Genomic DNA, 16,543 nt, shown 5'->3' on the forward strand with positions numbered 1-16,543 from the left:
GTTCATCAGCCCATCAGTTCATCAGCCCATCAGTTCATCAGCCCATCAGTTCATCAGCCCATCAGTTCATCAGCCCATCAGTCCATCAGTTCATCAGCCTGTCAGTCCATCAGTCCATCAATTCATCAGCCCGTCAGTCCATCAGCCCGTCAGCCTGTCAGTCCGTCAGCCCGTCAGTCCGTCAGCCCGTCAGTCCGTCAGTCCGTCAGTCCGTCAGCCCGTCAGTCCGTCAGCCTGTCAGTCCATTTATTCCTTCACTCCTTCCATCATTTTTTCCTTCCTTATGAAATAATAACTCTAATAATTTCTGAAGTTTTAGTGTTTGTAACGTTTTGCTTTGTGTTTCCATGACAACGAAAAGGACCCCAGCCCAGCAAACATGGCCGCTGCCGGTCGGAGCAGTCCTGCATCGGCGGCCGGCCCTGCAGGCCCAGATGTGCCTCTGGTCCGGACCGTAACCAGAACCGACCCGCCTCCAGGTGGAGGTAAAGACGGATCAGGTCCTTATCTATCTGTTAGCCACTCGCTAACGTTCTTTAAGGAAATCTCTGGAGTTTGTGAAATATTTTGTTAATTTTTATTATATTTCTTTTAATTATCATTTTGAGTTAGAGATCAGAAGTTCCCTCATGTTTCTACATGCAGCACAAAGAGTGAAAGTTTTATGAGAGTCAAATCAGACGAATGAAAGATAAATCTCCGTGTCCAAACCTCGCTGCAGCTGGTTTTCTTCTGGTTTTGTGAGATTCTGCATCCTGCAGGCATCGAGTCTCTGCGTATATGAAACAAGTTATTTTTGTTTCAACAAAATGAAAATGAAAATTTGCAGAGCTGCAAAGTAAACAGAAGAAACTCCAGGTACATTTCAAAGGAATTACTAAATGATGAAATAAAACAGATAATAGAAATAAACTTTAATATAAAATGTATCAGAAGAACCAGGTGATTCTTATTTAACAACTAAAATACGACCTTTTCTGCTGCTTCTTAACGTTTCATCGTGATGCGAAGAATATAAATGAAACTGATCAGAATTTTGTGGCTCATTTCTGCTCTTTATGTTGATTTTAGTCGAATCCGATTTCTCTTTCCGAGTTTTTATTTCCCACATCCAGAGTGTTTCCTCTCTATTCCTCGGTATTCATATTCACAGCAGAGGTGACGTCACACTGTGTGTGAGAGCAGAGTTGCTGGAAAAACGGTTTTTACTCTTTTGAAACAAAGATAAAATGATTTGGAGTCGGCCTTTATCTTCATCGGTGATTATCACGGTTACCATGGTTACCGTTTACTGTTGGTGTGACCTGCAGAGTTTAGATTTTACACCTGAGTCATAATTTTCAGTGTTTTCTGCTGCTTTCAGCAGCTTCATGAATTGGTTTCAGATCGATTGGTTTGTTGGTTTTAGTGACAGAAGTAACTTTTTGCATGGTTTTTCAGAGGATCTCAGAGTCGGTTTAACCAACTAGAGGAAAACCGGAATCCAGCGGGAATGTTTGGCTTTTATTTCCATAAACAGTGGAGATGGAAAATCTAAAAGCATTCTGGTTATTAATGCGTTTGTTTTGGTCACAGCAGTTCTTGTGAAAATCTCTTTTCTTGTTTCTTTTTCCTGGAAAAAGTGCAGAAATCCAGCAGCTCATTTTGGTTTGAACGTTTTTATCCGTTTTTATTTAAGTTCTGGTTCTGAAAACAACATGAACCAAACCAGCAGTTTGACCTTCACATGACCTCTGAGGTGCAGTTATACTTTCTATATAAGTATAAAAGAGTAAAATTATAAACTATCAGGCCATCGAGACAAATAATATGATTGATTAGTAATATTGATGATGATAATAATAATAATAATTAATATAATAATTAATATGATTAATTTTAATATTAAACAAAATGTATTATATTTTATTTGAAAATACAATGTATTATTACATTTTATTTGGTAATAAAATGTAATATATTTATTAAATAATTATATTTACTTAATAAATATTAAAGAATTAATATTTAATAATAGTTTTTATATTAAAATATTAAATTGATATTTTTAGTTTGAATTTGGTTTATTAAAATTGTGTAAATTCACAGCAGATGCTCGTTTACAGTCAAACTGATCCAGTTCATTTAGAAATAAATAGATAATAAATAGATTTCTTACCAATAAATCGTGACCATGTGGCGGATCAGCAGCGGATCAGAAGTCCTCCGTGTTTCCTGGATTTATGAGGCTTTTAACTGATTTAACGATGGACCAGTGAACCCAGTGAGTCCTTCACTGGGTTTGTTTCCTTCAGCGTTCCTTCCAGTTTCTGTCAGGACCAGTTTAAGGTTCTGGTTCTGTTTACTCCCAACTGGACCCGTGTCCTTCCTGTGCTCAGTGATGGTGTCACTGTCATTGGCCACCATGTTGGCCTCTGATCCTCCTTTAAACAGCAATTAATCAGCAGCATTCAACATCGGTTGTGGCGTTGTTGCCATGGCAACGCTCATTTTGGCACTGCTTGGGATTATTTTCCAGAGCTGGGCGGGACGAGCATTTTATTCTGCAGGTGAAAGGTCAACTGGAACCTGTTCATCAATGTTAAGGAATTATTGACATAAAAACTATAAAAAATCTATTGATGGAAAGTTAAGTTAATTTCCTCTTTTTTTACAGTGAACTGAGATATTTTCTCTATAAACTGAACCAAAGTTATTTGGGAAGATTTTGTGTTTTTGCAGTGTATGAATTAGAGGAACTGGATCTCAGGTTTCAGACCGAATGTTTCATTTTACGATAATCTGGATTTGGTTTCCAGGCAACAGCGTGCCGACCCAGCCGGGCCCCACTACCTCAGTGACCTCTGTGACCCCTGTGACCCCTGTGACCTCAGGCCGCGCTGGACGCCTGGCTGGCTCGGTCAGCTCCCCGGAGTTATCAGCCGCCGGCTGTTGCGACCAGAACCAGATCCAGAGCAGAAGGTTAGACATCCGACCAGTTTCCACAACCCGGTTACTGGTTTTTATTCTCTAGTTACTGGTTTTTATCCTCTACTTACTGGTTTTTATCCTCTAGTTACTGGTTTTTATTCTCTAGTTACTGGTTCTATCTTCCAGACTGGTCTCATCCCTGTTGGACATTTAAAGAGCCTCTACAGAGAGAAGGAAGTAAAATGTGCAAACGTTTAGCTTGGATCAAAGAGCCGACCCTCCATTACGGCTCTAACTGCTGCGTTTCTATACTTAGCCCACAGATCCCTTCCCGGTCCTCCCAATCCCCCCGTTCCCCCCAGCAGCGTGAGCTCCTCGTTCTTGTTGCCTTTTTGGGAAACCAACCCAGTAAAACTCAGATTCCCCTCCGACCGTTAAATAAGGCCAGAGATTCCTGAGCGCTGCTGTAATTAAATCTGTTTCTCATGACCTCAACTGTCAGAGCGGAGCAGAGCTTGGACATCTTCACCTAAACACCAGCAGAAAGACCCAAAACACCAGAAACAAGCTGACCTCTGTCCGCAGGTCAAAGGTCACACTGCTTTCATCTCTGTTCATTAGACACAGATATCATTTCTCCTCTAATAGTTGTCTTAAAACTAAACCCCAAATCAACTTTATTTATCACATAAACTGTCTACATTCAACCTTAAAGGCTCTATCTTCATGTTTCTGTGATAATTGTGACATTTTTGAGTAAATTTGTTTAATTTTGAAACATTTGGCCTAAAACTGTCTCAGTGCTGCCCTCTTTGGGTTGACCAGCAGTACTGCAGGTGAATGTTCTTATTGGTTCCAGGTTGGTTGATGTCTGCTTTTTGTCTCAGACACGCCCCCTGGTGGAGAGTCAGGAGGGGGAACAGCTAGCACGGCTAGCATCGATCGTTTCTCAGCGGCTCCATGTGACGGCAGCCTAACCTACTTTTTACTGTTGGTTCCAGCCTGGGGCGCTCAGCAGAGCAGCAGCTGGGGCCGGAGCCCCGCAGCGGAGCGCAGAGAGGCGGAGGAGCCGACTGCGGGGCTGGCGCCGGGCCCGACCGGGCCGCCAGGCGAGAGGTAAACTCTGAACCCATCCTGGACCTCATCAGAGGAGCTGCTGGTTAATAATCTGATGCTGGTTTACAAACATTTAACTGATGGATGGAAACTCTTAAATGTTATAGTTTCCCAGAGTTTCTGGTTCCGTGCCTAGCTGTGCTCCTTGCTGTAAAGCTGCTAGCGTTAGCCGCTCCTCCTCCCTGCTGCCATAGGGGCGAGTTGCTGGAGTCTGCCGGTTGCTGCGGATCTCAAACACGGCTCGTGTTTCTGTAATTGTTGCCGGACCGGTCTGCCGAGTGGGAAGCCTTTACTTTGTCTTAATGACCTGGAGATGCATGACAGGACGGACGCTGCAGCTGGTTAGTTTATTTAGCATCCGGACGAGAGAAAGAGAAACAAACGAGACGAGTTACATCAGCAGCTATTAATTCTCTTAGCATCAGGCTTGTTCATTCCTGCTCTGATTGGCTGAAGGTCTGACATCATTAAAACAGGTGATAAAACTTCCTGTCAAGACTGGAAACGTTTTGTTGTTTTAACTTGATAAAGTTTTTCACACTGGTGATGTCTGTGACTCAGTAATTGGTAATCTAATGCACTATTATTACCAATCCAGTAATCAGATTAAAGTTAATTATATTGCTTATGTTGCTTTCCTGGTTTTACACGGGAAACCCTGGTGGGATGAGAGAAATTCAGGTTTTCTATCTGGAAATTCATCTTTATTTAGAGTTTGTGCTGCTAAAGATGAAGATATCGAGGTTGGTTGTTTCCTCTGTGCTGCTGCTTCACCTGGAAAGACAGAAAAACCAGAGTGATCTTTGAACCTGTCTGGAGGTTAAAGCCCCCTAGTGGCGAATCCAGGCTCGACCAGTTGATCCCAGATTGGTCACCAGCTGATGCAGAGATCACAATTTATTAAATAAAACGGCACAAACATTAAAAATATTAACTTTCAAACAAATGTCTGCCTGTGTTTACATTTCTTATGTGAACTAATATAAATTAATATTCATTATAAACCTGTAGGGGTGTCCAGTCGGTCCTGAAGGCCGGCGTCCTGCATGTTTTAGTTCTCTCCCTGGTTTAACGCACCTGGATCAAATGACGGCTCGTTAGAGGCCGAAGAGGAGCTTTGACAAGCTGAAAGGTTGTTTCCACCACCAGGGAGAGAAAACTGACTTCAGTGTAAAACCAGAGAAAGAGTTAAAGAAGTTAACTTTAAACATGGCTGCGGAATGTAACTAATAAAGTAACTTATAATCCAACTTAGTTACATTTAAAAGTAATCAGTGAAGTATGTTACTTTTTAAGGGGTTCGTTTTTCTGGACTAGGTCCCAGTTCCTGACTGGTTCTTGTTTTTGGTGTGTCGTGGTTCCAGCGGGTCCAGATGTTACGGATGAGCTGCGTCTGTTAGCGGAGCAGTTCCGCTCCGGTCCGACCGGGCAGCAGCCTGATTCACGCGCTCGTAAAGCAGGTGACGTGAGTTTGCGTTGAACGGCGTGTCGAGGCATGCGATGTGTCAGCAGGCGGGACAGACGCCAGGAACCAGTCAGCGCCGCTCCGAACTGAGCGGGCTGTTTGGACAGAAACACAGCAGAGGAGTCGCCCCTCAGAGCTGCTGTGTTTACAGACAAACTGACAGCCTGCTGCAGCGGCACATCTGGTTCTGAATCAGAGCTGCTGGGCTCGGGCCGCTCGTTACAGACATGAGTAACAGGAGTTTCTACTGAACACAGACATGAACCTTAAACAGCCCAGAGATGACGACCAACATCAGCTGGTAAAACAAAGAGGCCTTTAGCATCTTTTTGTTAAAAAGATGCTAAATAAATTTACATTTTATACCAGAAGGATAATTATACACAGAAAACATTTAGAAGACTAAGGTGGGGATATTAAGAAATGGTTAAAATATTGCTGCAATGTAATTTACCATAAAATCAATATAAGTGAAGCATTTTTTACATTTGTTTTTCACTTGATTAGCCAAACTTAAAACTAGTAATCCATGAATTCTGTTTTTCGGGGAGTTTTAGGGTCCATTCCANCCAGAACCCGACTCCAGTCNGCTTTAATCCGACTCCAGTCCGCTTTAATCCGACTCCAGTCCGCTTTAACCCGACTCCAGTCCGCTTTAATCCGACTCCAGTCCGCTTTAATCCGACTCCAGTCCGCTTTAATCCGACTCCAGTCTGCTTTAATCCGACTCCAGTCAGTTGGTGTTAATGCTAATCGATCTCTGACCTCTGGTCCTCCAAACCTCGTCTGAGTTTGGTTGAAGTGAACTCTGGTTCAGTTTGAATGTGAACGCCAAGCGGACCGGAGAAGGCTCCAAAAGCAGGAGGTGGACTACAGCGCAGGGCATTCTGGTTAAATACAACCAAAGCTAACGTGTTAGCCTAGCGCTAGTAGCAGAAATGGCTCCTGGTCTTTAGCCTAAAGAGAAATCCTCCAACACTAAAATCTGACGCCTCCATCTTGTTTCCATCTGGCGAAGAAGGAAGTTGCTCTCAGTGTCTTCAGAGGTTTTTAGTTGTTTCCTTCAGTGGTTCTTGGTGCAGCGCCCCCACAGGCCAGGAGGGGAACAGGTTGCTCAGAGGGTTTGGCTTAGGAAAGCAGTTTTCTTGATTTTGTTTGTTCTTCATAAGCAGTTATGAAAAACAGGATAATTTAAAGGACATTTTAAATTAAAACTTAAATTTTTAATTTTGACCAGCAACTCATCCCAGTAGTAGCTGAACTGGAGTCGTCTGAGGAACTGGTAATCTTCCAGTAAAGATGCTGACTCACTCCATCAGAACGAAAGTTCTGGATAGTTTTCAGCATGACTGCCAGAAGAAAGGACAAAGGCGGCTCTGTGCTGATTAAACTGGCCGTTTTTCTGCAGTTGTATAAATGGAGAGATTCTTTTGAGGCTGCAGTAAACAAAAACTCAACCCTTTTTCATGAATGCTGGGTAATCCTGAAACAGAGCCGGCGTGAAACGCGATCAGAGCAATCCTCCAGGAAACTCTTCTGGGTCTATTGATAATTTTTTCTGAGGCTTTTCATGCTTTTCACAGATAATCTGTGTGATTCACTGGTGATGTGACCTGCAGTTTAAAGAGTCCTGCTGCTGGTGACTCACACGCCGCCGCCATCTTGACATCAGTAATGATGTTTTGATAACTTTTATTATTATTACTGCAGCATACTTTAGATAAGCTTTCATTTAGTTCATCAGTTTAAATTAATTGCTTTTTTCTTTTTACTAAAGTTCTGGCTGGAACCTTTCTATCATGTTTCTGGTACGACCTTAAATCTGACGCACATACTAAGCTACATCTGCTAAAAGTGATGGAGGATGAAGCCGCTTCTCTCTGGTCCATTAGGGGTTAATTTCTGCTTCTTAACGATCTGATTGGACGTTTGGAAAAGACTGCTGTTGTGTTCATGTTGAGCTAAAAGCAGTTAGCCTATCAGTGAAGTTAAAATAGCATCTCAATGCTAACATGTAGCCGCTATTGCTAATGTTAGCGTCCACAGGCCAGATTTCTGAAGAAGCTCCATGAATGATCAGGACTTCCTGAAACTCTTTGCTCTAATCTGATGGATGAAGATCAGATTAATTAATCTGATATGAGCTGATGTGTTTCAAACAAACACATCAGCTCATATCAGATTAATGAAAGCTATAAATATCTTTGTTTTCAGCTCATATGTTTGTTTGTTCAGTAAAAAGGCAACGTTTTGAGTTCAAAACCCGACTTTGTCACGATTTTTCTATTAATTTGTGATGTAAAGCACTTGCAACTGCCTTGTTCCTCCTCCTGAAATGTGCTTTACAAATAAACTTCATTAAAATGCAAATAATTTCAATTAATTCAAGATTCTGTAATTAATTCAATTAACTGTTTTTGACTTATCTGAAGTTTCTATAAATTTCTTGGGAACTGAAACAAACTGATCTCTTTCGGTTCTCTTTGGTGATAATCTGCTTCCTCCATTTTTTCTTTTGGTTTTTTACCAAAATGCTCCTGAAAACGACCCGGCTCCTGTAACAACGTCTTCATCTCGATTACATTCTGTTTTTGACAGGAACGTGTGATTTCATCTCTGAATCTTTTTCCTCTTCGTGCAGAAACTGCGGTCGACGGGAGACGGGAGCCTGCTCAGCGTTCCCGCGCCTCAGAGGAGAACCCGGTCTCTGGACCGCCGCACGCCGGACAGCGCCACGGCGGCCATGACGGTCAGCAGAGCTCATGAAAACAGTTTGTGTCTCTGAGGGAGAAACGTTAGCTGTGACTGTAGCGGCTGTTCGGGATGAATTCATCGTTCTAACCTCCAGAAACTGAAACTTTAATCATCACGTCTTCATTTCCTCCTTCCTCTGCAGGCCAGTTCTCTTCTCCATCATCTCACCTTAATCACAATTTATTAAAAATGTCGTATAGCCTTTAAATTTCTCTTAAAAACTAACTTCCCTCTTGTGTTTGGTTACTTGTTCATTTGTTTTGCCTCTTTATGGTTTCATTCTTGTTTTTGTTGAGAAATCAAGTCAAAGTTTATTTACATATCACATTTACCACAACCAAAGTGCTGCACAACAGTCTCAACATCGCAGGAGGATAAATGATATAAATGCTAATTTCCAAACTTTGTTTTTGTTTTTAGCTGTTGACGGAATGAGAAAATAATGTTTACATTTGTCAAACAGAAAAACAACCAGAAACTCTGAGGAGGTTTTGCCGTCGGTGTTTTGGTCGTTCTTCGTTTAGCGGCGGTAGTGTGAAACGGTCGGCCTGGTCAGGTCGTTGTTCTTAGAGAATCAACATTCAGGGTTTACCAACCAAACCGTGACGCTCCTGTTGGACGATGTCGAGACGATCAGCAGGACGGAGCTAAAGGGGAAACGACACAGTGACTTATCATTAATAAACTAATATTTAATGAAAACACGTTAATGTATTTCTGCTTTGGGTTTATTCCAGCCGAGTTAAAATTAAAGTTTAATTATTCAGCTTCTGTTTTGGTTTATGTGAAGACAGATGAACGGTTTAAAAACTTGTTGAAACGTTCCAGCCCCATTAAGCAGCATTTTACTGTTTGTTATATAATTATCGGACCTGTTGCTGTAATATGTTTCCTGTTTTCAGTCATTTTTCAGCAGCGACGTTTTGAGCAGCTCCAGATTTGTGATCAGTTCTGATTTCTGCTTTTATCAAAGGAAACAGATTTTAGTTCATTTAGGTGAAAACTCTGTGTCCGAGAATGATTTTGGGTAAAAAATGTAATGAACGAGTTTTTTCTGATACCTTTAAAATCAGTTTTTCATTTTCACAGCCAGACCTGCTGAACTTTAAGAAAGGCTGGATGATGAAGCTGGACGAAGACGACGAGGTAAAAACCCAGGCAGACGTGTTCAGATTGGTGCTGATGTTTCCGGTTGGAGTCGTTGTCAAACAGCGGTTTGACTAAAGTCCTACAGAAGGAAAGGCTTGTAGAGACTCTTATTTTGGAGGAGACCCCATAAGGGCAAGTCCTCATGTGGATAATGTTTTTATTTTTATTTTATTTAATTTTTTATTTTTTTTTAAATCTCTTTATATTTACTTTAATTTCTTTTTATTTCTCTTTCTCATTGTTTATTCATTGTCACATGCTGTTTTTATTTTAATTATGTGAAGCACTTTGAAATGCCTTGCTGCTGAAATGTGCTATACAAATAAAATTTGATTGATTGATTGATTGATTGATTGATGGAGCTTCCTGCTCCTCTTTGCTGCCCCCTAGTGGAAGAAACATTGGTTTGTTCTGTCGACGGCCAGCCTGAGATTCTACAGGGACGCTTCAGCTGAGGAGGTTCGTTGATCAGAGCAGAAACCTGCAGCAGTTCATGACATGTCAGGTTAAACTCTGTTCTGGTTCCAGGCTTCGGACCTGGAAGGAGAAATCGACCTGTCGAAGTGCTACAGCGTGTCTGAGCATCAGGTCCAGAGAAACTACGGCTTCCAGATCCACGTAAGACTCTGAGCCTCTGCAGCTGGACCTGCTGCTGCTGCAGACAGAAACCATTTCCTCTGGATGTTTCAGACCCAGAAGGCCGTCTTCACGCTGTCCGCCATGACGGCTGGAATACGCAAGAACTGGATCCAAGCGCTGATGAAGAACGTCAACCCGGCCGACGCGCCCGACGTGGCCAGGTGAGCTCTGGGCCTTTACTCTGGTGGTTACAGATCCAGAGATAGAAATCCAGTTTTATCAGAGAAACGACGGCAGGAGGAGACTTAAGGTCCAAACAGTCGGTTCTCCGTAACGCAGCAGAACCAGCTGAGCTTCTGCTTCATATCAGCCGCAGGTTAAAAAATGAGCAGAAAGGAAATTTTAAACAATCCTGGAAGTTGGACTCTGGTTCTGGAGCCAGAGGTCCAGTCCTCTCTCCCATGTTTTTCTTCCTCTTAGGTTAGTTTAGTGTTTTAATAATAATTTTCTCACTCACCCTGTGTGGATGTTCAGATCAGAACAAAAACCTTTATGGTGGATCAGATCAGTGTCTCATGGAAAACCATGGAGGAACTGGGCCAGAATCTCTCTGGTTCTGGTTCTGCTCGTTTTGGGGAACCCGACATGATCAGTGGTCGTCCGGATGCTGCTCGTCTCTGCTGATGCTTTAGTTTGTTTCGGGTGTTCAGTTCGGTTCTCCTCTGTGTTCCCAGCTCACCTGGCCGCCGCCTCACCTGCAGCCCAGCTGAGGTCAGACCGGACGTGATGCATGACTCCGCCCCCACGCCCCCCGGCCCCGCCTCCAGCAGCGATTCGGACCAGTCCAGGGCTGGCGCCGAAGCCCAGCTGGACGGCGGTCGCCTCGGTGACCGAGCGGCGTCCTACCTGGAGCTGGGCGACCTGGAGAGGCGCAGGCGGCGGCAGGAGAGGAGGCGGCGCTACGAGAGCCTGCTGGGCTTCTCTCTGGGTCGGGGCGGGCCGCGGGGCGGGCCGCGGGGCGGCGAGGGCGGGGCCACGCGACCTCTGAGCCCCCGGTCCCAGCTGAAGATGGAGGAGCGGATCGCAGAGTGCTGGAGGCAGGTGGAGAGGACGGTGCTGAGAGCAGAGAGGACGGTGGCGCTGCCCGCCGAGTCCAGAGACGCTCTGGAGAAGGAGACGCTGCTGCAGGGCTGCAGGACGCTGGTGAGGGATGCAGCTGCAGCACTGCAGGTGCTGCAGGGCTGCAGCCAGATATCTTATAAGACTTGAAATAAAACAAAACTAAAATAACTTTTCTGGCAGATACAGGAGCTTGTTCTAAGTCAATAATTTTGTAATATTGATAAAAAGTTTTAAATCTACTGGCAGATTATTTCATTTATTTGTTCCATGTTATGGGAAATGTGGAACTAGTTTGTTTTCATTAATATTTAGGAATTATTGAATTAAAAAGGGTTCCCACTTCTTGGTGATAAATTGCTTTTAAGTCAGTTTCATCTTATTTCAGGAGTTTTTTACAGTAGGAACTTGGTCAGGGATACTTGGTGAGATTCTGTCAGTTTTCCTCTCTGTGGATTAGTTTGGATCTGCAGATTTCATTGGGACTTTATTCCTGCTGTCTGACTCTTCTTTCCTTCCTTCCTCCTCCTGCTGCTGGAGGTCGATGACCTGAAGGCCCAGCTGGAGGATTCGGAGCGTCGCAGACTCCAGCTGGAAGATCGTCTCAGAGCCGCCGGATTCTGTCCGGAGCAGGTCCGCGAACGCAGCGCCTTGCTAACGTTGATGCAAAACCTCCTGCTGTCTGTCATGTTGCAACCACAGAACTCAGTTCATTTCACAGAGTAAAAATATAATTAATCCACGATTGAAGCTAAAATTGACGGTTCAAAGCTACGATATTCTAACTGTTGGAGGATTTGGTAAAAACCACAAGTCATTTCTCCAGCTAGCGCTAGCGCTGTGCTAGCATGTTTGGTTTGATTTACCCAGAAAAAAAAGTAATTTTAAAATGAATACATAACGAATGTTGTTCTTTCATGAAAAGAACAACATTTTTTTATTGCGTTTCATTTTTAGACAGTAAAGTTTTTACGAGCTGCGTGGAGCTGATCTCTGCTGACAACCAAGGAATCATTTAATGTGAATAAATGTGGAAAAGTTAAACTGAAGTGAATAATTTACATCCAGATTGGATCAAAGTTTTACTTTTTCTGCAGATTAAGAACATGTAATAAATGCAGCAATGCTGATGTGAAATTTTCCTTTCGCATGATTTTCTCCAGCTGGACCTTCTGGTTCCGTCCGACCCGGTTTTCCACCCTGCAGATGGGAGCTTGACTCCACTGAATGAGCGGCAGCAGCGCAGCGACTCCTCGCCAGCTGCATGTCTGTCCGGCATCTGGATGCGCCTCCCAGACGGAGATTCAGCAGAAACGGGCAGTTTGGCTGCACCTGCAGCAGGCGGCCAGCAGGGGGCGCCTCAGGCCGACGGAGCGGTTCCAGGATCCAGCTGCGGTTCCCACCAGCAGAACCAGCAGGAGTCTGATGGGAGAGACCCGGACAGCCACGCTGCAGTGAAGAGTCTGTCCCAGGAGGTGGCGCTGCTCAGCAGCCAGAACCGAGCTCTGGACCAGCGCAACCAGGAGATGCTGAACCAGCTGACCGAGGCGGACCGGGAGATCGACCGGCTGAAGGCCGAGCTGGGCCGCTGCTACAACGAGCCGCTCCGCCAGAACCAGGAGCTGGAGACGCAGCTGGACCGGCGGAACCAGGAGCTGCTGGCGGCCCGGACGCTGGCCGCCTCCCTGGAGGAGAAGCTGAGGCAGACGGAGGTTCTGCTGCGGCCCGAACACTCAGCAGAACCAGACGGACCAGAACTGCAGCTGGAGCGGACCTACAGGAAACCAGAGCAGGAAAACACAGAGCTGAAGGAAGCAACAGCTGAAGAAGTCACTGAGGAGAAACCGGACCAGAACCAGAACCAGAACCAGGCTGTTTCTGCTGAAGAAAACATCCAGGATGTGATAGCAGGAGCGGTGATGAGGCTGCAGGGGTTGGCGCAGCTGCTGGAGGTCATCGACGATTTGGACCTCAGCGAGGAAGAGGAGGAAGACTTCTGGAAATCCGTCCTGAACAAGATGAAGAGCGACCCGACCCGGCTGCAGCAGCCAATAGGAGAGCAGCTGTGTGCGGCGGTGCAGCGGCTGGAGAAGCAGCTGCAGCAGGCCGGCCATGCGCTGCTGCACCCTGAGGAAGAGGAGGAAGAGGAAGAGGAGAGCTTCCTGTGGGGAAGAGCTTCAGAGAACCACAGATTTACTAATGAGCTGAGGAAGCTGAGAGGCGTCACTCTGAGCAGAATATCGTGTCTGAACCGCTTCGGCGCCTCCGGCCGCAGCGCCGCATGCGAACGCCTGCAGTCGGCCGCAGACGGACTCTCTGCTTCCCACCTGGCATCGATGCTCCCTGCTGCGGCCGACGCATTCTGCTGCGCTCGGCCCGGCAGGCTGCGGTCCAGATACCAGAGGAGAGTCTGTTCCAGCTGCAGCGGCCGCATGCAGGACAACCAGGAGCAGAACACCGGACCGGAGGCCGCGTGGGCCACAGAGGGTGCCCAGGTGAGCACCAGCTCCCAGACTGATGGAGGTCAGAGGTCAACAGCAGCGGGGTCAGAGGAAACGCTGCACATGGAGCAGAATGAAGCTCCTCTGATGAGGCAGCAGGAGACGCAGCAAAGCTCCGACCTCCGAGCCGAAGGGGAGACGCTGCAGGAGCTGCAGGAGGAGCTGAGGCGAGTGCAGGAGCAGCACCAGAGGGAGGTCGCTCAGCTGAAGGTAGGGGGCGCCACTGCTGCACGTTTTAGCTTCACTTCCTGTAAAATCTGTGACATCATCAGCTGATCAGGTTTCTGTAATCACTGGATTATGTCAGCTGGTTTCTCTGAAACCATTTTGAACTGACCTGGAGTGTGTGTGTGTGTGTGTGTGCGCGTGTGTGTGTGTGTGTGTGTGCGCGTGTGTGTGTGTGTGTTGCAGGCCACCTGTGAGCGTGGCCTCGTCACCATGGAGACCTGTCATCTGAGGGTGGTAGAGGAGCTGCAGCGCCAGCACCAGCAGGAGGTGGAGCGCCTCCTGCTGGAGAGAGACAGACTGTTGGAGGAGGAGAGCGCTGCCACTGCGACCGGTGAGTGCTGTTATCCCTACTGACCACCAGAGGGCAGCACATGTGCTGTTCCAATAGTAACACCAAGAGTCACACCTGCAGCCCATCTGCTGACCAATCAGAGGCCTGACTCAGCCGAGGCTCTGTTCCTTGTTGTTTTTACGTGTGCGGTTCATTTTTCATGGCTTCAGCCTTTTGGATCTTGGATCGTTTCACCGTTGTTGGACGCCTGACTGCCTGTTCATGGGAGCAGTGGTGTGACCCTCCATCAGAGGACTGGGTGGGAGCAGGCCTCTCCTCTGCAGACCTGCAGAGGTTCTTCTATACCTCTTCTCTGCACCCCATCTGGAGCGAAAGCCTCTCACAAAACAAGATGTGTCCTAATCTGGTCGTTTTGAGGAACCCGACATGATCAGGGTTACCTTGGATTCACCTTCAATGAGGGCTTGCCCATCATAGAGGGTTGAACGTCATACTCCAGTTGATCAGTGAGTTCAGGCTGGACAGCCCTTACATCGCCTTCCTGCAGCTGCAAGGCAAACTGACATCACTCACTCGCATTTGCAGAGGATGTCAGGCTGCACAGGCATCACAAACTCAGAGGGACATGGTCGGGTCTTCGTCCTCTGACTCCATGGACAGACAGAAACGTCGCCATGCGGATGGTTGTGTGTCACAGAGACGAGGTTATGACGGATGGGTTCAGGGACACCAGTGTCTAAAGCACTGATCCAAACACACACTTGTTCTAATCCGGTCAGGCAACACCTCAGTTATCTACCACATCAGCCGCCAAGGAGGCACCAGGTCAGCACTGAAGCGGTCCAGAGATCTCCTGGAAGGGGCTTCTCCTCACCGGTCCTCCCGGCGGACGATGTTCTTACCAGGGCAACACAACCAGACTCCCTCCTGCCAGGCACCTGCTTCAGGAGAGTGGTCTCTTCAGCGACTTAGTGCTCAGGATCTGGAACCTGTTTGGTCGGGTAGCTCTGCTTGCATTGGGTCATTCTTGGTCCTTCTGTTCACTTTCCCTCCTTTCCTCTGATTTGGCCAACTCAGGTGTTGCTGGTAGCTCATTATTGGCCAGGATGGCCGTGGTTCCCACTGCTGCAGAGTCTGTCCCCTGGCGTCTGTCCCCTGGCGTCTGTCCCCTGGAGTCTGTCCCCTGGAGTCTGTCCCCTGGCGTCTGTCCCCTGGAGTCTGTCCCCTGGCGTCTGTCCCCTGGAGTCTTTCGTCCAGGAGGGATTTGTTGTCTCTGTTGGTGAAAATGATCCTCTGAGCCTCAGGATTCCTTGTGACGTTGCTGGTGTCTCAGCACTGCCCTCTGCTGGTCAGGAGGGATTCGTAGAAACGAAGTTACATTGGTAACTTTAGTTCCTCTGGACTGGAGTCCGACCAACAGAATCCGATCTAAAATGACCCGCCTCCACTTCCTGTTTGCTCAGCGATCGAAGCCATCAGGAAGGCCCACCGCGCCGAGCTGCAGAGGGAGATCCAGAGGAGGAGCCAATCAGAGAACTGCAACGGAAACTCACAGCTGGAGGAGATCCACAGGTACATGAGCCGGGCTGGTCGGGTTCAGAAACGTTCTCATGACTTCCTGAGCGTTAATCGGTGTGTGTTTCCAGGGAGGAGCTGGCCTCCTGCCAGCGGGAGCTGGACGTTTTGTCCCAGCAGTTCTCCCTGAAGTGTCTGGAGAACGGACACCTGGTCCAGGCTGCGGAGGCCGAGAGGAAGGCCTTGGGTCAGTGTCAGCAGGAGAACCGGGCCCTGCGGAGCCGCAACCAGGTGACGACCCGCTGGACTCAGCCGCTCACTGAGGCCTGCAACGTAAAAGCACAAAACCTCCTGAATCCTCTGGTAAAATCTGACGTCTTCAGGTCGGAACGGCGGTGGGCAGCTTTTCAGAAACGGAGCACAGAGACGCTCCACCTCCGACTGATGGAGAAATAATCTGCTGGCAAAATTATGTTAGGGCCAGACTAGAAGATTATTTTAAAATGATGAGAATAACGTCACATGAGAATAGTCAGATTATATGAATAACTGCAATAATATAAGAAAAAAGTCATAATATTACGAGAATAAAGTAATAATGTAAAACGACTGAGGCTGAGCATCTTGTGCAGTTCTACTTTAGTCAGCAGCAGAAATTGGAGATGATTTCACAATCAGCATGACGAGATCCTGAAGCTGCAGCTGCTTTGCTCTGGTGGTTATCCTTTAGGATAATTTTCTCATAATTTAAACACGGCGACGTTTTTCTGGTTTCAGGAGCTGAGCTGTCACCTGGCGGCGGAGATCACCAGGCTGTGTTCGGTGGCCAAGCAGGAGCAGCTGCTGCTCGGCCAGAGCAGGGACGGCTACGAGATGGAGGTGAGCCGGGGTCAGGGGGCGAGCCGGGGTCAGGGG

General features: G+C 46.7%; 1 protein-coding gene across 1 annotated transcript in view; it reads left to right on the top strand.

The window, feature by feature from the left end:
- Window positions 1-16,543, top strand: part of LOC106964017 (myosin phosphatase Rho-interacting protein-like) — a 37,107-nt gene that overhangs the window by 11,887 nt on the left and 8,677 nt on the right. Inside the window, exons 6-20 of the mRNA XM_015059234.1 lie at window positions 359-500; window positions 2,799-2,961; window positions 3,912-4,026; window positions 8,133-8,240; window positions 9,335-9,391; window positions 9,785-9,853; window positions 9,923-10,012; window positions 10,085-10,194; window positions 10,708-11,176; window positions 11,633-11,725; window positions 12,256-13,803; window positions 14,005-14,152; window positions 15,577-15,685; window positions 15,760-15,919; window positions 16,406-16,535. Coding sequence (XP_014914720.1) covers window positions 359-500; window positions 2,799-2,961; window positions 3,912-4,026; window positions 8,133-8,240; window positions 9,335-9,391; window positions 9,785-9,853; window positions 9,923-10,012; window positions 10,085-10,194; window positions 10,708-11,176; window positions 11,633-11,725; window positions 12,256-13,803; window positions 14,005-14,152; window positions 15,577-15,685; window positions 15,760-15,919; window positions 16,406-16,535 — 3,511 coding nt within the window. The remainder of the gene's footprint in view (window positions 1-358; window positions 501-2,798; window positions 2,962-3,911; window positions 4,027-8,132; window positions 8,241-9,334; window positions 9,392-9,784; window positions 9,854-9,922; window positions 10,013-10,084; window positions 10,195-10,707; window positions 11,177-11,632; window positions 11,726-12,255; window positions 13,804-14,004; window positions 14,153-15,576; window positions 15,686-15,759; window positions 15,920-16,405; window positions 16,536-16,543) is intronic.

Source organism: Poecilia latipinna, unplaced genomic scaffold (genome assembly GCF_001443285.1).
Source record: "Poecilia latipinna isolate Pla-1442-1.1 unplaced genomic scaffold, P_latipinna-1.0 Scaffold1615, whole genome shotgun sequence".
NCBI lineage: Eukaryota > Metazoa > Chordata > Actinopteri > Cyprinodontiformes > Poeciliidae > Poecilia > Poecilia latipinna.